The sequence below is a fragment of the Diorhabda carinulata genome, chromosome 9 (genome assembly GCF_026250575.1).
Source record: "Diorhabda carinulata isolate Delta chromosome 9, icDioCari1.1, whole genome shotgun sequence".
Taxonomy (NCBI): domain Eukaryota; kingdom Metazoa; phylum Arthropoda; class Insecta; order Coleoptera; family Chrysomelidae; genus Diorhabda; species Diorhabda carinulata.
In genome coordinates, this window is record NC_079468.1 from 16,761,071 (window position 1) to 16,784,476 (window position 23,406).

General features: G+C 29.9%; 2 protein-coding genes across 2 annotated transcripts in view; both read right to left on the reverse strand.

Moving 5' to 3' along the window:
• Positions 1–1,655: 1,655 nt before the first annotated feature.
• Positions 1,656–13,072, reverse strand: LOC130897875 (E3 ubiquitin-protein ligase RNF216-like). The gene is made up of 8 exons (XM_057806817.1): positions 12,911–13,072; positions 12,316–12,700; positions 11,980–12,172; positions 10,349–10,688; positions 7,311–7,595; positions 4,531–4,820; positions 4,323–4,472; positions 1,656–1,905 (listed from the first exon to the last, which is right to left on the reverse strand). Exons 2-8 carry the CDS (start codon positions 12,641–12,643, stop codon positions 1,770–1,772), a joined length of 1,722 nt encoding a protein of 573 aa, XP_057662800.1. The 5' UTR covers positions 12,644–12,700; positions 12,911–13,072; the 3' UTR covers positions 1,656–1,769.
• Positions 13,073–16,695: 3,623 nt separating this feature from the next.
• Positions 16,696–23,406, reverse strand: part of LOC130898050 (lipopolysaccharide-induced tumor necrosis factor-alpha factor homolog) — a 46,619-nt gene continuing 39,908 nt past the window's right edge. Inside the window, exon 4 of the mRNA XM_057807085.1 lies at positions 16,696–18,297. Coding sequence (XP_057663068.1) covers positions 18,195–18,297 — 103 coding nt within the window. The 3' untranslated portion in view covers positions 16,696–18,194. The remainder of the gene's footprint in view (positions 18,298–23,406) is intronic.

Sequence of the window (23,406 nt, forward strand, 5' to 3'; positions counted from 1 at the left end):
ATTTGTGATATATGTAGAGACAGCTTCACATATACAGAAATTATGCCAAAAATAAAATTAACAAAATATGTAAAAACTGTAAAAAATATGTATGTGGAAAATGTACATACGAGTACAACAATTTGTATTGGATGCGTTTAGATACAATAAAACATTAATTTAAAATAGATAATCAGAGAAGTCGGTAGGAATAGTGTTAAAAAACTATAAACGGGACTGTTGATAATTTCAAAATTGGAAGTATCTGGTCTAAAGAAAGTGAAGAGTCTTCAAATGTGGAAAGAATTGATTTTCAATTTATATAGTTGGTTTAAAATCAGTCACAAATTAGAGAATTCATATTACATACATCACCATCCAAATTTTTGAAAACACTTTTTTCTGGAAACAAAACATAAGGCTATAAAATTTTGCCATTGATTATAGAAAATTATTATAAACATAAATAAGAGTAGGATGCATATAGGTAACTTTTTAATAATTCAAGATTTTAACAAAAAAAGAAGCAAAATAAAAAGATTTTTAACTGAATTTTTACATTATATACAGAAAAAAATACCAGTCTAATAAGAAAAGTGACAGAAACAAAAAAACAAAAGAATCGAAGAAAAAAATGATCCAGGAAAACTTAGTTAAAACAAAAGGGAAAACAATGCAACAAATAAATGAAATCACAAAGGACCAGAAAGAGTGGAAAAAATGGGTGAAAAGAGAGTGAAAACTAAAACCCCAATACTCTAGGTCTCGAAAAGACATAAAGAGTTATATAGAATTTTATATCAATATAGATATAATGAGATAATTTTGTTTTGCATCATTTCATGTAAAACGCGTTAAACTTTTGGATGGTATGTACATATACATGTATGAATATAGAAAATGTATGAGTATTAAAATCTATAAAGTAACACTGAACAACAAATACGATCAGGTTTATATTATTCTTGTCATAGATTAGTTTTATAAATAGAGACCTTAACATCCTTCAATCGACGACGTTATTTGAAGCTGATTATTAGTATAATTTAAAAGAACTTATTTCAATACTTCAAATATGCTTCAGTCGATTTTGTTTTTAAAATAAATAAGAAAAAAGCATCACAAAAAATTAAAAGATTCAGATGAATGACAAACATTTACATATCACTTGGTTTACAAGAATATATTGAAACTTTTTTTAGGGCATAAAAAATTGCACAATTTATGAAGAAATAAAAATATAAAAATGTATTTAGTTTTATCGGAATATTTTAAAAAAAAAACAAACAATTTTTAAAGAAAATTCAAAGATAAAGTTTCCAATAAGGGTCCTACCTCCTACCTCTTTCTTATTCGAAATGCACACGCGCATCTACAGCAAGTAAGGTGAATAAAATATTTTTTGGGGAATTGAATATAAGTGACAAGTTTTGAAAGGTTTTAAAATTCTTATATGCCGGAAAACAGTTTCAATAAATTTGTCCAGACATCACTCAGTATCGAGCTATCGCAAATATTTTTACTACCTTCATCTCTAGTGTTTTATGTCTGTTTTTTACTTGTGAATTAGTCAATATTATCTAAAATACAAATCGAATCATTACACAAAATCATTTGATAAAAAAAACATTTAAATAATTCAAAAGATATACTAATAAAATTAGTCAAATATATACTTTTGGAATAATAGATTTACTTATAAAAACTATCAGTATTTTTCTCTCACAGGTTGATATAGAATAGTATTATGTAAATAAAACTGTTGGCACTTTGATATTATCACATAGAATCTACCGAAAATATTCTTGAATATTGGCAGTAGGATCAAATTTGATTTCGACATTTCCCAATTCATTTTTTGCTTCTTGCGCACCTTTCAATACCCTTTGTAGATTCACTTCAACATCATTACTGAATAATGGACATCTATGAACGAAAAAAATATGTTGTTAATGTTATTTGTGAAGGTTGAAGTTATAATATGAAATTACTGTAAAAATATTTTATTTTTCTATAATATTAATGACTTCTCAATCTATTTTCCAAATAATGAATCCTTTGTAAGCAGCATCACAATTATTACAAGAATCCTCATATTTAATATAACTTCTTTTATTTTTTGATTTGTTAGATTCCACGCTACTGAAATATTTTGATAATGTGTTTTATATTTTATGATTCATTCTAATTTTATGTTAAATAAGATAATCAAGAATGTCCTTGTGAATATAGAAAAGATTTACTTTTTGATAATACAGATCAGTTTTGGTTGTTAATCAATTAAGATTTATATTTATTTTTCTTTTGAATATATTATTTGTCATTTATGGAATAATTGTTCTCACTTAATGCAGTTAAAGGATTGTAACACGCAATTTCAAGTTCTTATAATATTTTAGTCCAGGCTACCAAGGTTGATATGAGGTATTTCCTCCGGTATCCATGAGCATGTATAGATTTGCATAAAAATTTGGATTTAAACTAGACTTACCCTTATCTTGAAAATCTACCCTATGCCGATACGTGCTTATAACTATAACAATTATTTAGAGGTAGCTTAATTATATTAAATTGACTTTTTGTTAGTCTTCAACTCAAATATTTTGCATCCCAAATGTTCAACCCTTATAAATCATCCCTCATTTCTAGAAAAATTTAAAAAAACATTTATAGACGTATTATTTATTCTTTTTGATGATTCATTTTTTGAATTAACATCTTTTTATCTGTTTTGACTTGAAAATTTTATATTTATAATTTTTGATCCCTATTAATCATCCCTCCCTTATTTCGGAAAAATATTTACAGACGTACTTATACAATTTTTTTAATTATTTATTTCAAATTGACATTTTTTTATCTTTTAGAGGTGAAAGGTTTCGAAAATGGTATCAGTCATATAGTACAATTGTAAGGTCATATCTCAGTTATTTTAGAAGTTACAAAAAATTCAAAAGGGCAAAATATACTGACTCTTTGTTTTCTATCAATTTTTATGTATATTCTATAGATTTTCAGAAGTTTTTAGAAAAAGATTTTTCGAAATTTTTCATTCTAAATCGTTAAAACTTCCAGAAATCATTATTAGTACGTAAATAAAGTAAATCATCACTGGATCATATTTTTATTGCAATTTGGGTACTATTGCTAGGAGTGAAATTGGGGTTTTCTTCTACGAAAAAATTATAAATCGATTTTATTTCGACCACAACGTTCTTAGTTTTTATTCTAGAAAGTTCTACTATTTCTCATTTTAAAGCTTCTTAAAAGAACTTTGAAAAAGATTTAATTAATTAAAAATTTTCGTTTAATTAAAAAAATTCAAACTTCAATAAATCACTAGTCGGTTTTTATTATGCCTTGAGCAAATTAAAAAAAAACCAATCTCATTGTTTTTTCATAAGTTTCATTTTTGTTTCTAACACTTTTTCTGAAAAAATCAAAATTTTCGCGGTTATTTCTAATAAAAAAACTTCCCCCCTAGTTGGAGAGTAGATTTTGCATTTTGAGGTATTCCTTACAAGCTGTCAAAATTACATTAAAATCGATGCAGGTTCATGGAAATCGGAGTTGAAAACCTTGGTAGCCTGGACTATTATCCAAACTGATCTTTTTTAAGAGATGGGAATCAAGGCTCTCTATCTGTTAAAAACTAAAGTTCTTAGTTGCTAACCTTATATTTTGGGATAATATTGCAAGCATCAGATCTTGGTCTATTTTTTGTTGCTGACTCAACTGATGCTGTATTCAATATTGCATAAGATATTTATTATAAAGAATTTTTTTGTAGTTAAAAATCTACTTTTTGTGAGCCTAAAATAGACATTCATTTCATATTTTTGATCCATTCTGATTCTGTTTTATTGTATCTCCATTAATAGATTTTTGTTTTATTATTAGGTTACTAGTTTGTATTTTTTTTCTAATTTTTAAAAAAAAATGAAAAAAAAATGATTCAGTATGTTCTTAGAATTAATTTTTGATTTTTTTAAATTTGAAATGATGAATTAGTACAGATTTTATTTTGATATTTTCTTAGTATGTGATCAATTAATTCTTAGTCCCGATTGTAGAAGTTAGGGAATATTTTGATTAAGATCAAAACATAAAAAATAATTTCTATAAAAAAAATTTCCTATTAACATTAAGTGAGGATTAGGTCCATTTATTCAAGAAAATAAATCTTCTACGTAAGAAAAATGAAATATATATATATATATATATATATATATATATATATATATATATGAGACCTAACATCAAGAACATTTAGATGCATTAATATATCAAAAAGAAATAAGAAATTGAAAATTTGTTAATTAAAAAATATTCTATATCATCACCTTGGATCATTGGGCATTGCTTCATTATTAAAATGAGAATAATCAATGACAGGTTTACCACATAAGTAACAAAGCTTGGCTCCACACACACATGACATCTTGTTACAACCAGTTGATTTTATGAAAGATTTTTTGCACTTGTAGCAAATTCTGTAAAAAATATAGAGCTAGAAAAGAATACCTTATTAATAGAAATATTTATAAATACCGAGTCAATGCTTCAGTCATTTTATTTTCTATATAAGTCCGTCTTCTAACATCCTCATCATACTCGATCTCATTACATCTCAAAGGAATATGCGATTTATGACGACATTGTCTACAAGATTCTATCAAACATTCCTCATTGATACATTTGAATATCTTTTCATGTTCAGGTAAAATCATGGCAAAATCGCAAAATGGGCAGGTTTCTAAGCCGTCAACGTTGGCTTTTTTAATTTCTTCACTAGCGATTCTTTGAGCAAGCCGTTCAAACATTCTTTTTGGCAAAACCATCTAAAAACGGAAATTTGTAATAACCGGAAAATAGATAATATTAATCAATAAAAACACTTAAAGTAAAATACTTTACTTAAATGTGTGTAAGTAAAAGATAAAACCAAAACTTGAGTCCTAATTAATCTGATATCTTATCTGTAAGGATGCTGCTTCCTTATAAGAATAGTATATTAATTCCATTGCCAACACTTTAAAGTTTTTTTTAAGTGATTCTGTTAAGTGATTCTATTTCTAAATTCTAGTTGTTTCTAAATTCTCATCTGTCAAGTTCTGGCCTAATTACATTGTTCCTAACTTAGGATCATTGCCCTGGAATAGCTATACACCAGACACAGGTTTCCAACCTATTATTAAACTCATGTATTATTATCTCAAACCGTGTTACTGAGCACTTATTTAAAAATAACAATCTAATACCAACGACAACTTGTTCAATTATGCATTCCATACAACAATAGTATTACGAAATTAACGATTAATAAACTTTTCGCTTTCATTGTAAAAACCTACATCTTATACAAACTACTTAAACCTGAATTTTTGTGGATGGTTAGGTTAGGTTATTTTTTAAGCATCGACTATTCTTCTCCATTTCTTTCTGTCCTGTATCTATTTGTTCCAGTAACGTACTCCCAAATTCTGCATATCTTGTACAATTTAATCTTCTTTTCTTGTTCGGTCTCCATTTGGTAATTTTCCTTGTACATTAGCGTTCCATTATTTTAATGTGTCAGTACCATTGTATTATTTCTGCTCTAATTGTTTTTACTATATCCTCATTTTCTAATATATTTTTAATTTCATGATTTCTATATACTCATTATTTCCAATTTCCACTGGTCCATGAATTCTCCTAATTATTCTCCTCTCATATATCCTTAGTTTTTCTTCGTCCATATTTGTTAGTCTCATAGTTTCAGTGACGTATGTAACTACTGGTTTTATCACAATGTTGTAGATTCTTAATTTGGTTGCTCGGCTTATTCTCTTGCTCTGCATTATAATTTTGTACTTATTGTATGCCCTATATCCTGTAAGAATTATTTGTCTTGTCCAATTTGTCTAACCTAACCTAACCAATTTTTTTGTATCATTTATGTTGCTTATCATTGTTCCTAAATACTACTTCGAAGATGATGTCATTTATCTTTACTGTTTCTTGTTTCTAAACTTCTTTCTTTCAATTTCCATATATATTGTCTTTTTCTGATTTATTTTCAATCCTCTTTTTCCTGCCTCTCTAACAATTTTTTCTAATGTGCTCTCAAGACTCTTTCGGTCCCTCGCTAATAGAGTTAAATCATCAGCATATGCTATTACTTATATTACCTGAGATAAAAACTTTTTTCTTTCTATTTACACTTTTTTGAGTAATCTTCATTAATCCTTATATTGGTACCTTTCTGTTTTTTAGCTTGTTTCATAATTTTTTTTTCCATTTTTTTATTTTAATTATAATTCTGTTGCATTCTATTAAATCAAATTCCAGGTCGACTCTATTTTCCTCATTAAGATTTTAACCTTTTCCTTGATTTTTTGTTGACTTTCATTTTCCCCATCTTCGATTTCTTGAATTATTATATAATTGCACCTCACTTCTCTTTCTACATTTTCCAGTCTTTCTTTTTGTTCGGCTATTTGATTTGATTCTCTTGTTTCAATTCATCTATAATATATGGATTTCTGTCTATTTTTTCTTTCATGCTCTTCAGACTATCTTTCATCTGTAAGGACATTCCTTTTATTGTTTCCATATCGTCCTATATATTTTTATCCAGGCTGGCAAAACTCGTTTAGCTACGTAATTGTGGCTTAATTTTTTTATTCCAATTTTTATTGGTTTCAAACCATACTTATTATCACTTTTTTTCCTTAACAGCAATTTTTTATCCCCAACTGGACTATTGGGTTTAAACTGAACACCAAGTTCACAGTAGCCTTATTATATCTACTACCGAACAGATATCAGGTATCTGATCTTAACTTCATCTTGTTACAAGATTATTATTGATATTTCATTTTACATTTCCGGGATCTCATAGAAGGTCAAGGTGCCCCAAGGTTGAGCTTTAATGGCACATCATGTTTACCAGCCTAATACCATTCAATTGTTGACATGCATCTCTAAATCTAATCTCTCTTGCGATATTATTAAGATGATTGTAAAGCCTTAGAGTATCTTTCAAGAATAGATTGGATGTTTCTTCTTTTATTCTTCATTTGGGTGTCTTGGGACAACACTTCGAACAACTTGGAAATGAATTGTCAACCAACTTATAATTATTTGATTGTTCTTGAGCTGGTTGAATTTAGTTGAAATATTGGGGTTGATGTGCCATTTGAATACAGGAATACAAGGCTAGATTTGAAACTTCAAAGATCACTAATTTCATCCAAAAAGCAAAAATTAATTTCAATGGAATACCAAGATAAATTATGTAAAAATAATGATAAGTGAAATTTTAATGAAAAATCTAATGAACCTACCTGCAGAGTCTGTAAATCAAACTCAGAATTGCAATTAGCCATACAAGGAAATTTTATATGCCCTTTTCCTACTCCGACCTCGACACCTTTTTGGACACAACTTTTACAAAAAACACAGCCTTTCATACAGAAGTAACATTCTTCGGGTATTAATTCATCATCAAAACAACATTGGCAGGTTTCTAATAAACCATACTTCCTTGCTTCTTCTTTGGCTTTCAAATATTGTTCATCTTTAGATTTCAGTTCTCTTTTAATCAACTTGCGATGTTGCAGGTAAGCTACCTAAAAATACAAAAAAAATTTATGAAGATCTCACATTTAATCAGCTTCACCTCGAACAAAGTATGTGATTAATCATTGGAAACTTAATAGGAAAATACTTTTACATCTATAACAGTATTTTGTAGGTACAATAAATAAGGGAAGGAAGTTATATTGATACAGTTGATATTTGATAATTCGATAACTCGTTGGTCTGTCACACTCAGTAATCCGACGCACGCCAATCGAGTCAAAATTCGGGGTTTTTTGTTTTTTATGTGTGTTTCTTTATTCTAAGTAGTTGTAAATATAACAAATAATTCGAAGAAATGAAACGAAAATAGCGACATATGGACGGTTGTTAGTCCGTTATACCGTTAATTTCTTGTTATGTATTTACAATAACAAACATTTGCGTTTAATTAGTTTTGAGAAGTGTTTCAGTTCGGTGGCTTTTTTTATTTTTTGTAATGTCAGGCAAAAGTGTTATCATAAAATGCAAACATAAAACCTCAACTCTTCGTGAAAATGGGAAATAATTGAGATATGATCGTGGTGAAACTCGTGCAGCTATATCTGGAATATATTGCATTGAAAAAGCTACGGTTTACAATTGATTTTGAAAAATAGAGATCTGTTGCAAGCGATTCTAAAAGAAAAACTCTCAAAACAAGCGAAAATCCTCAAGTTTAAGAAGCCTTCTATGCATAGCTCCAACAACAGAGAAAGAGACATGCCCCAATTTCTTGTATTGAATGGTTCGAAAATTTTTACGAGTGCAATGGTATTCGTTTCATACAGATGAGTGGTAAGAAATTATCTGCTGATTAGTCAGAAGTCTAGATGCAAAAATAACTGAACTGGGCCTTACACCTGAACAAGTGTACAATGCCAATGAACTGGCTTGAATTGGCATAAACGTCAACGAAAACAGTTGTAACATAGTTTGAACCAAAGGTTTCTGGTCGAAAAATGAAAAAAGAAAGAATCACGTTAATGGTGTATGCAAATAGAGCTGGAAGTCATATACTAAAACTGCTAGTTGTGGATAAATCCAAAAATCCCTGAGCATTCAAAAACACAAAAATTCAAAACCTTCCCGTTGTTTCTAAGAAGTAGGCGGGTGTGGTTAACACAAAAAGTGTTCAATGACTGGTTTTTCAATATATTTGTGCAATTGAAAAACAAAAAACTGCCAATAAAAGCCTTTTTACTGCTAGATAACGCTCCTGGACATCCAAATAGGACTTTTTTCATTATTTCGAACGTTTGAAGTTATGTATTTGCCGAAAAACTCAACTGCTACTGATGGATATTGTGTGCCAACCAGACGCAGACATAACGTCACTTTCGAAGAAATTTAGCATTAAATATACAGTTATTAATGCAGCATTTGTATGGCAACAATGAAACTGACAACTCTTATTAAATTCTGGAAAAATATTTGGCTAAAAAGTTAAAAATGACACTATCACACTTTGTGATTAAAATTAACGCTTCTTTAGAATCTTCAGAAGACCTTAGAAGATGGATTATAGAATATAACTTGAACTCCGACTTTACACATGAAGAGATCACATCAAGAAATCACATCTAATGAAGATAAAACATTTGAGGAGCTTCCGAATACTAAACATTCTATCAGCTGTGACAAAGCTGTATCAGCTGCAAATATTTTAATGTGCTGGTGCGAAGACTGGAAAAAAAATCACAGACTTTTTCAATGCTTGAAATAAAAGATATTTTTTATGTTAAAATTAATGCCTAAACTAATTATAGGTATGTTTTTCAATTTTTCAGGCTAGGTGTTGATAATGAAAGATAGTAAATTTTTCTTGAGTATGTACATGCGTATACAAGGCTATGTAAAGTGAAGTACTAGCCTTTGAATCTGAGATATAAAAGCACGGTTGCAATGTTCGCCTGTAGTATTTATTTCCAAATTAGACTTACTAGTGTATGCAGTAAAGTTGATACTGGACTTAGTATCAAATAAGAGCTGTCCAATAGTTGTCTGAAGTCAAAAACGTTAGAAATCAGTTACTGGACAACATGTCCAATAGCTGAAAATTATAAATTTGTTATTTATTCAACTCCACAATGACAAAACAAACCTAATCAAACAAAAGTATAAAATTTCAGAATTCAATATCCATAAAAACAAAGATATGAGATTCAGAAAATATTCTATTCTTAAATTTTATAAAATTTCATGTTTCTTAATACCTTACACGAGAAACAGACTTCTGGCACAAAATCATTCAACAGATTACAGAAAAACTGTAGTAATGACAGGGAAAGAAGATATGTATGGAAGAAAAAATAATGAAGAGGAAGATCAAGCATAATAAGAACTGTTTTACCACAAAAACTTGCCTATGCCCACAAAAAAAAACAATCTCATAGTTGGTATGGAAGTGTGTTTATTTTATGAAGAATACAGCACCAGCTCATTTTCCAATAACTTTTTTTTGATTGTAAATCTTACAGAGAAGGTATACAAACAATTTTAGTAGACATATATCTGATTTACAATTTTATTTTGAGATATTTTTATTATAAAACTAACCCTTTTTTCAAAAAATCCAAAAAACCAATTTTGCAAACATTGCTTTGGCATTTAGTAAAATTATTGGACACACACGGGATCAAAGAGGACTTTTCAGGATTTCCTTAGAGTGGTATTCTTTGCGTGCCTATTTTTTGGGTTAATGTGACCGGGCTATGAACATTTTACACCAAAGTTGAACTGTTATTGATTTGCTGATACTCACCACTTGCAATAATTGAATATTTTTGGAATCTACCTCGTTCGCAACAGGTCTTGGTGTTATTAAACTATTACCCAAATTTTCTAATTCATCACATACAGCCACCAAATTTTTCTTTTTCCACTTAAACAATAAATCTATGTATTTTCGTCTTATAAATCTAAATTGATTGTACAAAAATTGCAAGGCATAGTCTTCATCATTTTGATCGGAATTATCATTCAAAATCAACAATCTATTTGGATCACTAAATTTTTCTATTGGATTGGGAATAGTTTCCAAAAATTTATCTATATCAAAATTTTCTGTGTACTTTGCTACTTCATCATCATGTTTTTTGTTCCTAAAACATGGGGAGTCATTGTTATCAGGATTATAAAATGCAATTAAATTTAACATATGTGTGCATTTCTCCATTTTTTCAGTTCTAAGACTTTTTATAAAATTTTTAAAATAATTTTCACTGATTTTTACCAAAATATTATTTGATATCAACCTCTTGGACGATAAATAGACAAATCAATGACTGTGTTATAGGACATTGTTAGCTCAATTAATGATGTCAGATATTGAGAAAACGATCATTAGTAAACTTGAAATAAATATTATCTTCTTTGAAATTGAAAATCTGCGACACATAACAAGTAACTAATTATAAAAATATGATAATTCTTGTAACAGAATAAAAAGCAGGGAGAGAAATTTTAGAAAAAGTTTAAATGCATAGAAATGGGGTATGTTTGAATGATATAAATTATCTAAGCAATTTGAGTTTATATTTCTATTTTATAAATTCTATGCATGTATATGGGCAACTATTAATATTTTCTTTTCAATTTCTTAAGATAAAAACACACCTTAAATTGTTCAAGAATGATCTGTTGGCTTTTCTAATCCACTCATTATTTGAATGTGTTACAAATTATAACAATAAGCCCAAATTCTGTGTAATTTGAAGTGAATTTGTCTAATAATGTGTAAAACAGGTATTTGCAATGAGTTAATCTACTTTGTTGACATTTAGGTGTTTTAAATTTAGCTTTTATTGTTCTACAGAAACCAATTAGAATCAATTTGAACCCCTTATAAAATAGTTTGCTATTGTTATGCTGATTTGTTAAGAATTGTTGTACTGTTCCTATTAATAAATTAAATTTACTGTTATTTCCAAACTTTTTATTTTAGGTACTGTGAATGTTTAAAAGTTCCTTCTATAAGAGAATCCAAAACTATAACCATAGACTGAGGAAGAACATGGAATAATGTAGACGTTGGTGAAGTCGCTAAGTTGATTTATTCTGTGATGCCCCACATCAACACGCTTATAAATTTGTAACCTTTTTTTGGGAATAAAAGTAATTAGTAGATAGATGTTAAACCTAATATCATATTTAAGTGGTCCTAGAGCTACACCATACAAATGTGAGGCCATCAGGGAAAACCTACATGCCTAGCTATGCCACTAACCATAAAGAGGGAATGATTAAGTTATAAGAAGTACATATCAGCAACAAGCAATTCCTCTTTAATACACCTATTCTTTCCAGTTTTTTTTTTTGGAAAAATTTGTAAAATATAAATACTGTGACTAGTTTTCATTGAAATCCTCTGTTTAATACAAAATGAATACTTACTGAAGATATTCTTGCATTGAAGGGTAGTTATTATTTTCAATAGCATTTTGTAGAAAAACATTCAACTCAGTAGTGGGAAGTGAAGCAAATTTATTGGCTTGTTTTTTTAAATAGGAAGGATCAGCATTTGGTAAAACAGACTTGAGTTGTTCCCAAATCCTTGTTGGATCATTCATTTTTGTTGGTAAATTGCCTATCAAATACAAAAAGACTATGAAGTTGTACATGGTGGTGAGATGGAATGATTGGAGAATTAATTACTATTGCAGGGTGCATTTAGAAATGAAATGTTATCAAATTGTTGACTGAAATTGTAATAATGCAGCATATACATACAAAGGGATAGCTCATCAAGTGCATCATCAATATTGAAATGATCAGGTTTGCCTTCAGCATATCTTCGCAAATAACTTTCATCTACATCTACATATATAGAAGTCAGATGTTTAAACAACGCATTATAAGGTGTTGATATATTAGGTATTGGTCCTTGAGCTCCTTCAGCAGTCAACATATTGATCATATTTTCAATTTTCTGCTCAAATGAATCTTCCGGACTATTTTCCAGTACTAATTCAATGACATCATTAAGAACATCTTCATTTGTTCTGGGAAACATATCCCTTAGTGTGTGTAGATAATTGACCTGATAAGGTTGAAACATGGTGAATATTAATCTTAATATATTGTCACATATCCAAAGCCTGTGAACTTTTGTAACCTAAAAAAATGGAGTATTTTGAAATGTTTATGGTAGTTTATCAAATTAACGCCCTTAACATGACAATCAAATTAATGAAAGTAAAGTAGTCAAAATCACGACTTAATCGCTTGGAAATACCAATATTTAGGTATAAATGAATCAAATTTTTTATGTCATTTCTTACTAAATTAGTTTCCCTTTTATTATATATATATTTAGATGATTTACCTGTTATAAAGTAATACTGAATACTAATCTCATCTAAACATAATTAAAGATAAAATGCGGGAAACACCGAGCAACTACTTTATGAACCTATTTTTATATTGGTATCACAAAACTGAGATAAAGCGACAGTTATCACTATCAGATATTTAGAGCATAGTTGCCACAGCTACTATTCTACTGCAATAAGTGAAATGCACATTTGGTTGTAAGTGATAGGCAGCACACATTACATTGTATACCATTTAGGACCAGTTACAACCTAGGGTAAAATTGAAGACAAAATTGAAGTTTCAATACGGTTTGAGCTCTAGTTTAAACCAAGATTGTTCTATTTCAGTGGTCACAGCTGAACATACATTTTTCTGTCATAGTTGTAATGGTATATATTCATGTCACCTACAACAGGCACTGGAAATATTGGCTCCTTATCTGGTAAGGATTTTCAGATCCTGCTTCGCTTAGGGCTATATTCCCGAACAAGTGAAAGAGGTTAAGGCAGTATTTATTCCAAAATCAGGAAGAAACGACTGCATCGTACCTTCCTGAAAACAATGGAGAGTCGGAATTGCGGTATTTCTTGACATTGAAGAGGCATTCGACGGCATTTGAAGTTATCTGCTGAGTACTCGAGAAACGTAGCGTCGAACTCTGTCTCGTTAGATGGATAAGGGCAATGCTCTCATAACGCCGAGTGTAGGCGGAATTAAACAATGTAATAAGGGCTGAGGATTAACAAAGAGAACCTTCTTTTCACTGAGGCGCAACAATGGCACGCTCCCAAATATAACGTTGGGAGACGTAAATCTTACGTACTCTAGAGCCGTAAAGTACCTGGGTGTAACTCTGGATACAAAACTGTTCTAGTACGAACACGTGGACAACTAAATAAAAAAAGCCACCTGCACCCCCTGAACATGCGGAAGGGCAATCGGTTGTACATGAGGGCTTTCACCCAAGATCCTCCACGGAATTTATACCTCAATGATCAAATCTCTTCTCACATACGGGTAGCCCTGTACGGAGAAAGCGAAAACAAAAGTGCGACTGGACAGAGTTCAACGCCTCGTGTGTCTCATGCGTACGGCCCCAATTAGGGGCCTTAAAGTCCTACTGGGCCTCTCACCCTTGGATCAGTAAACAGTTTACTTTCTGAAGACGATAATTTGGTTATCGTCCAACTTATATTACTTAAATTTCTCAAATGCATTTTATAATGTAAATATTGAAACAAAAACAAAATAAAATATTTCGACATCGATAACTTCTACATATTACATCAAGCGATTCCTGTCATCAGTATGAGAAACATGCTGAATTTATGTTCACGTGCCTTAATTTTTTGCAATTGCCATTTAAATTATATGATGTGAGATATTATAAAAACGTGTGACTAATGAATTTAATTAATAAGTGTTTAAAGTATTTGTGGAAATGTTTTCGAAAATACTGGTAGTTTTCTGTAGATCTATGAAAAAAGATATTCATTGTTTTATTGTGTCTCAATGGAATTTGGCAACGTTCACCATTCACAAATTGTATGTCCAATCCTTTTTTATAAATCGGTTTATCTAGTAGTTTTAATTTTTTCATTAGTTTTGAATTTAACAGAAATAGAAAAATAGATGCTACAGAAAACAAACACAAACAATATATTTTCATCAAATAACAACTTGTTGATTGTAAGCTAACAGAAGGAGTATTCGATGATATCCATTTTATTACCAATAATTAAGAAACCTAATTATAAATTGTAAGGCGATTATTATACTAATCAGCATAATTAGTAATGAATCGAAAGTACTATTTGGAATAATTTATAAAAGAATTTAGAAGATTTGTGAAGGGGAATAGGGTAGTTTAGTTTTAAATAGAGTTTTTATGTAATATGAATTTAAATTAATACTTGCTCTATAACAAAAACATTTACTAACTTAAGTCATTGATTTATACAGAAAAATTGTTTTCTTTATAGTGGAATCAAAAAGGTGTACCAAGCATTAACATGACATATACTAAAAATGTGAAAATAATGCAAGCAGTTAGATAATTTTCATTAGTCTTAGGTGCTTTGATTCTGAATACAACAAAATAAACATAATTGGTACATATCGTTATGTAAAATATGAGCCCTTCTCTGAGTAATATTAATGTATATTGCGAATTCAGGATGTATGGAATTCTTAATTCGAAGATAAAAATAAATCTGAAGCATCCAGAACTTCCTTATCTCAAAATTTGCAAGTTATTTGCATTTGGTATTTGTCCGTTTAGGCTTTTGGTTAAAGAAAACTTACATGCTAGTTAAATGACATGGTTCTATTCTGGATTTTTACACAACTACTATCTACTAGAACAGCAGAAATGAAAGTAGGACAAGACACCATTTCAGTCACTGCAAACAGAGGATGCCCACAAGGGGGAGTCGCGTTCTTACTTATAGGGACCTTAGTAGTAGACAAGCTCTTACGTGGGCTGACTGAACTTGGCATACCCTGCCAAGGATACAATATCCGAACCAGACCTACCTAATTTCCTTCACTAGGAAGAAAAAACTCAACCTCAAGCCCATCAAGCTAGACCGGCAAGTAATCGAGTGGAAAACAGGGGGAAATATCTGGGACTCACACTAGATAATAAATTTCTTTGGAACAAACATGAAAAAGAGATAATCACCAAAATCCACAAAAGCTCTGATGGTGTACAGAAACCTTGCAGAGAGATCATAAGATCCTAAGGTGGATGTACATGGCAGTTATGAGACCAATAATCACAAATGGGCCAGTGGTTTGCGGTACTAGAACTAGTCTGAATACCACGAGGAACAATATCTCAAAAGTACGAAGATTGGCTTGCTTATGGGCAATTAAAGCTATGAAATCTTGCCCAACAACTGCAATAGAATTGATTCTAAATCTCCCACCTCTCCACATAGTAATGAAAAACGTGTCATCACTTAGAATGTTCAGAGACGGAATCATCAAAGAAAACCCCTTTCCTAAATAATGACCAACCCTGGGACATGACTAAAGACATTGCATCGAAAAAGTTTAGGTTTGAGAAAAACTTCACCTCAATAATAAACTGTAAAAGTAAGTGGTACCAAAACACCATACAAGAAATGAATAGAAATGCCATCAAATGGTATTCAGACAGATTAAAAACAACAAACGGAACTGGAATAGGAACTTAATAGGGAAGCCTGTGAAACACTAAGGAACTCCAGAGCACTACACCTGGGAGCGCTTGAAATAGAAGACCAAAATCTCTGGCAATGACAACCATTCCACATTCTAGACTTTTTAAAAGGAGTGGGATTAACGGATAAGCTGTAACCACTGGGTTCTCCAGTACCGCAGCAAGAAAGGGGGACACAATAGATCCTTTGGGTTGTAGTGTATACAAATATATATATATATATATATATATATATATATATATATATATATATATATATATATATATATATATATATATATTTCGCATGATCTATACATTTATTACTTGATACTCCTTGTAATTCGATAAATTTGGTAATGAACCAAAGATAAAAGGGAGTATTAATATTGAGGGTGGATTAACTTCAAAGAATATGTGTGACATCATTTATTTCACTAATTTTTTTATTTGGAGGCCACTTTGTTTGGTTCTTGTTTAAACTAACCCTTTCTAATATAATGATTTATGGTGTTTATTGACCTCATCCATGTTATTTGACTATCAAAAGGTTGAGAATTAAGATAATAAAAAGGTTGAGAATTAAGATAATAAATAGAAAACAACATATCTGCAAAATAATTTCTTTTAATGTGAATTGGTGACTACAATATTCTTAACTGTATAAAACATACAAATATTAAAATAGATATATCTCAAAAGGATCAATATTTTTATCTTATCTATACTTTTGTATACACTGTAAGTAAATAGCATGTAATTAAATTTAGGTAGATAAAATTATAACATTACTCAACAAAATATTATTAGAAAGTAAAAATTACAAATGAATTAAATGACACATTTTTGGTATGTAACATAAACCTGTATTTATTATGTGAACCATAATATCTAGATTGTTCACAATATAACATACAGAACACTCATAGTGTTTATTAAATAACCAAGGATGAATTGAATATACCTTAAAGACGTATAAACATGCACTCAAGTTTTGTGTTAATATTTTTTTAATGAAATAAAGTATCCTAATGATGGCAATATAAATATTACACATGTCCAAAAAGATTTATTCAACGTTTTTACTAAAAACTTTATTAGTAGCTTTTGAAAAAGAGTCATGATAGAAGGTATCTTACAAAATTGAATTTTACAAAGAATAGGGAAGGATGCTCAATCAATGTCGTTTATATACTTCCCTAGGAAGACATATAATGAACTAAGAATTTGCTGGTAATACTTATACGTTCAAGGAATCCATGGAATGTTCATAGGGTATTGTTGATGTGAAAAACAAAGGCACTTATAACAAGGTTATTATTTAAGAATAAACCCCTATTAAAATCACAAATTTCTTCAAAATAAAATCACCTAATTGTAATATAATTAACAGATTAATACAAAATCAAGTCTGTAATCTACTCAAGCATTAGTAATAATTCTAGAATAACTAGAATGTTTTTTAGAATCACTACACCGCTTCTTCTTGGAAGTGAAGAACTTTTTTGATTTAGTAATAACTTAATATCTATTATATAAGTATCGCAAACACAATAGAATTTTTTGAAGATCTTAGTATAAATAGTTTTAAAGAATAGAATGAAGTTAAATGAAACATGCGAGTTTAATCAAAAACCTTCTTCATTTTTTCCTCAATCCCGTATGTGGAAATCTGTTAATTTATATGACAAAATAAATTAGTATTTCATTGCATATAGTCTGTTCTAATTAGCTGATCAATTACTTATCATTTTAAGTTATAATTACTAACAAAAAAAGTATTAAGAAATAAAATTTGAGCGACCAAAAAATTAGAAATTGTTTCTTTTGAAAATCACCAAATTTTGGTATATAATAGGTATATAGTACAAATTGATTTAAATACTATAAAGTATACGAAAAAATTATACTGTTTAAGCATAAAATATTGAGGTGAATATTTATTTATATAAATGTATTTTTTATTACAAAACTTCGATAAGCATAAAAACAATCAATTTTAAAATCTCCCTGAAATATTATAGAACGTAACGCCTATGTACATTGGCATTGTAATCTTAAAGCGGAAGTACTATATATTCAAAGTTTTGAATTAAACATAATAAAATTTTTAATTTTCATATTTTCCTATGTATGCTCTACAGTTTGGACAATAATGGGTTTTGGCTTGGCATGAATCCATACAATACGGAATGCAGCAGCATGGCCAACACCTGAAAAAGAAATCATTGTATAATAATCAATAAAATTTAAACATAATCAATCCTGAATTTGAAATAATGATGATACCGAAAATTAATTAAAGATAAAAATATAAGCATAAACGTTGGAATCAACTTATAATTATATAAGTACAGCATTTGTGTCGAAACATCGGCAAACTCGAAGGATGATTTGCATTTACTAAATGCAAAGTGATATCCTGAAATATTTCGAGAATTTTTTTAAAAATTGACAGAGGGAGAACAGGGCAGAAATATTTAAATATAAATTGCAATCATAAAAAGTATTATAGGGGAATTGAGATCTCTTCAATACCACAAATTTTGTACATTATAATTTATTATAGTGGTTTCAATTATTTCATATCTTCTTTTCGAAACTTTTTCATAGAAATACGAGTATCACTTTGTAATAAACACGGCTTCGTTTATATGAAAAGGTATTAATTAATGGTTCAATAAATGGTCCAGATTTTTAACCATTTTTTCCTTCAAATGCCTGAATTGAATAAATTAAATTATCCTTTTATATTGTTAGAAAATTTATGAGAAGTCCATATTATTAAGCAAAATCATTCTAGTAAAAACATAATTACTGTTGAAGTAATTAATATTCTATCGAAACTAAAATATCAGGTGATAAGTATGCAATTGCATACAACTGAATTATTCATTCTAAATTAATTAAATTTAGTGGAAAGAAAAGGTAACAATGTATCTAATTAATCCTGAATATAATATGATATATATCAAGTGTCAAATATAAAAGGTTTAATATCAGGTCTCAAAAATTTTTACAAAAAATATTCATTTCCACATGGAAATTGAGTGCTGTTTCAATTAATTATTTTGTCTAAAGTGAGTATTCTCAAACCGCCTATTTAGTTTTATCGTGGCTGTTAAAATGTTTTACCCTTAATTCGGCTTTCACCTTTGCGAACAAAAAATAGTCAGATCAGAGCTATATGTGGGTGTTGAATCTCTGGGAGCCACATTCTTGTGCAGTAGCCTTGGAAAACGAAGCAGTGTGGACTGGATCATTGTCATGCGTCAAGCGCAAACCTCGGCTGATTTTGCCACGCAATTTTAGATAATTTTTTGGCGCAACTACCTTACTAAGTCAGAGTAATATACCGCGTTCACGGTTGTATTTGATTTCTTAAAAAGGATACTCTCGAAGTCGAAAAATATTGTAGCCATCAATTTTTTGGTGCTCTTCGTGACTTTTGCTTTTTTGGCACAGGATCTCCTTTACTATGCTACTCCATGGAATCTCTTTTGGATGTTGCATATAGCAAAAGACCGTTACAATAGATTGGATTACACTTTCTTGGTTCTCGCAGCCAAGCTCTAAAAATTTCTCACTATATTCTACTCGATATTGCTTTGCACTTTTGCCTTAGAACCTTAGAAAACTTTTAGAAATTCTGGTCAGTGCTGAAATTTCTTTTGTTTTTGCACCGGTCAATTAGAACGAAACAACTTAAACCAACTATTAAATGTTAACAAGGATGGACATAAGTCACCGTAAATAGCCTCTATTCCGTTTTTGATTTGTGTTGGTGTTAATCCTTCTTAGCCAAAGACGGCGAAACTTAATTTAAGAAATTTTTCAAAACAACTTGACCTAGTGTTCGTTCGAGCCCTACTATAATGGATCGAAGCAGCATTTTGAAACTTTGTGTAAAGCTTGTTGAGACTTGTTACTAACGCGTACATAAGATTTCTGCGAACGCACTCTACTATATGAGGCAAAAAACTCATGGATCGCACTATATACATCTATTTAAGGTGTTTTAGTTTTAAAAAGATTCGAGGTGTTTATTTCAAATCAAAATTGAGTCAACAAGATTGTGGATTCACTCACAAACAAACAAATAACGAAACAAAGTGAAGAAAAGAATATAATAAACTAGAACTGAGATAAATTATGTTCTATGGATCTATACAAAATATGTGATTTAAATAATGTCGTTCCAAGACAAAGTGTATGTATTAGTCGATAATAACGCTGACCACTATCACGTTTTGGAACGGAAATATGATTAATTAATCCTCACAGCATACGGCAAGAAACAAACTTTGAAGAAACGGTGTACCAATATATTTCCAAACAAAGATACTAGTAGTATATTTTTATATCTAGAAATATTCAAAAACAGTTTCAGGTATAATTATTTTACAAAATATATTACGAATACACCGATACTTGCTATTTTTAGAAAATTCTATCCAGTGTACTGTGGGTGGGTGCCCACAGTGCTTTTTACTTTGTGAATGTAGCCAAAAATTTATCAAATTCTATAACTCCATCTCATGATTCGCTTTCATATCTTACTGATGTAAATACTAACTTACATAGTTTCTTTTTTATGCTCGTAGTTTTAGCAGAGCTTCACAATGCAATTAATGACATCAAAAATTCGAGTCTGCACGATTACAAATCAAATCACCTTACCACTTTAATTAACGTTTCATTGCAAAATGGCATTTTTCCCAATTGCCTTAGACAGCTATAATTATACCTCTGCATAAAGGAGGAGATAAAAATCAAGCATCGAATTATCGCCCAATTGCACTTGCCACGTTATCTGAGATCATAGAAAGATTGGTCAAACAGAGGCTTTTATCATTTGTGTTTAAATATAAAATACTTACTACCCATCAATTTGGGTTTTTATGAAACAAATGCACAAATGATGCTATATTCTCCCTCCTAAATAATGTGTAGTCTATCCTAAACAGGCATCACTCCGCTGCAACAAATTTTTGTAATTTTTCTTTCGATTGTGTTAATCATAATATTTTAATCAACAAATTGCTGTACTACGGTTTCAAGGGAACACCTTTCGCATGGTTCAAGTCATACCTTACCAACAAAAGTCGGCTTGTAAGGGTTGATACAAGGATGTCTTCTTGCAAGCCAATAGAATGCCTCAGGGCTCAGTTCTATGCTCTATTTTGTTTCTTCTGTTTATAAACGACATCGCCTATCTAGACATCAGTGGTAAAAAATGTCTTTTTGCAGACGACACTTGTTTCTCGACCATATCTAGTGACCTAATCACCATTAAATCATGGTGCGATTCTAATCTTCTCTGTCTCAACGTTTTTAAAACCAAAGTTTTATCACATTGCAGCCTTTTTTATCTTTTTTATTAAATAGCCCCACCATTGAGGTCGTTGAATTTGTAAAATTTATAAGACTTGTTATATATTGCAGCCTTATCTAAAAAATTAAGTTCCTCCTTTTGCGCTGAGATCAGTTTCCAAAGAACTGAACTTATCCACCTCCTTAACAGTCTATTATGCCCTTATTGAGTGGCATCTCCGATATGCCTTTCCCTTCTGGGATGCGTGTGGTGCAAAGAGAGCTGTTAGATATTCACTCGGACTAAACAGCAGGACTCACTGCAGGGACTTCTTTAAAAGATTAAAAATTCTGAATCTTCCTTCCTTATTCATCTTTTAATCCGTTTGCCTAATTCGTAAGCAAGCTTCTCCAATTTCAGAAAGGTCGTTACATGACTATCCACTTAGGAACGCGGATCTTGACCTTCATCTACCTACTCCACGTTCCGAATTAGTTAAGGACTCAATATTTTACAGTGCAAAAAAATGCACAATCACTTGCCAATTGAAATCAAAACGATATCATCTTTTCCTGCATTTCGCGATAATTTGAGGGCATATTTGCTGGAAACAGTGGAAAGTGCCTTTTATTCTATAAACGACTTCTATTATAATAATAATATTCAATTCCGGGTATACTGTTCTAATTTTTGCTGTGGACTCATATACGATTTATATATTATTACCTATAATTTTGTTACTCATTGTGGTTTTCTTCTGTATTTTGACATTTTATTTCATTTTTATTATCTTTATTTATTTATTTTATGTTTGTTTTTAGTTTTTACCAGCTTTTGTCTACAAATTGTAACAATTTTTTGACAATAAAGCATTTCTCTCTCCCTTTTTCTCTAAGTGTGGGCGTTCGATGTATACAGTAAGTACATATAATATTTAAAACGCCCACGATTCATGGTATTACTACGTTCATTTACACTTTAACTATTTTTTACACATTACAACCATTGTTTAATAGTGTACCTACATTAGAATTCATGACAATGAATTTTAACTTTACTCAATAGCGGATTTTTGAGCTAGTTATTAGTTATTAGTTATTAATATAAAAACAACATTCCTGTAGGTACATATATGCTCACAATGATAACTTTTTCAAGCATCAAATCATTATCATCTATCATTTAAATAATTCTTGAAGACCAATTGTAGCAAGAGTGACGCCAAAAATTTTATTTTGTATTTTTTAGTGCTTTTTAAATAAAGTGTAGTTTTTTTTAAATCTGTTTGATTTTTTTATTTTTAATAAAACTTTGATAAAAATTATTTAAACTTGAGGTCAATGTTTCTTTTACTACCTATTAAGTTCTTAGTATAAATTTCTTGAGCATCATTCAACACTCATTTGTTATAATCTTTCGTAACTTGTATAATAATGACCTTAATATTTTATTATTAACGGTTGCGATTGGATTAAAATGAAATTAAGTAATAAAGATTGATTTTGTAACTAGATCCATAAAAATTTGGCTAAAGGAATTTGAATACATAATGTTTATGTCCTTATTTTCATCTTTTTTATGATATTTTCAGAAGTCATTTATTTCCCAGCATACATACATAAGTTTTACAATATCAAAATTGCGTCAAATTCTAAATGTAAAACAATAAATATATGTGGATATTTGCTATCAAAAATATTTTACTTCAGTTCAGACAAATATAAGTACTGTTCATTAGAAGTTGGATGACATTTGGGTGTGCAGTAACAAAAAGAATCGGGGTTTTTATACATTTTTGCTATTTATATCATCCCCAGGTAGTACTGGTAGTAAGTAAATATTTAAATTTAACCAAACATACTTTGATACGACATATCAACTCATGATAGTGAGAAAATATAAATGCGCAGAGGGAGAACATTGAAAAGCATATTGAATTGAAAAAAGGGTTTTATTTTGTCACATTAGTGATTTGATTCTTTGAAAAAGTGATAGTTTTTTGCTTCTT

Bases quoted from the DNA above. Each gene is read 5' to 3' on its own strand.
- LOC130897875 (XM_057806817.1), bottom strand. From the start codon at position 12,643: ATGTTTCAACCTTATCAGGTCAATTATCTACACACACTAAGGGATATG. The intron at 12,173-12,315 runs GTATGTATATGC...TGTATTTGATAG, and splicing joins ACTTGATGAGCTATCCCTTT to GCAATTTACCAACAAAAATG. The intron at 1,906-4,322 runs GTGATGATATAG...TTTCGTTCATAG, and splicing joins GCAATGCCCAATGATCCAAG to ATGTCCATTATTCAGTAATG.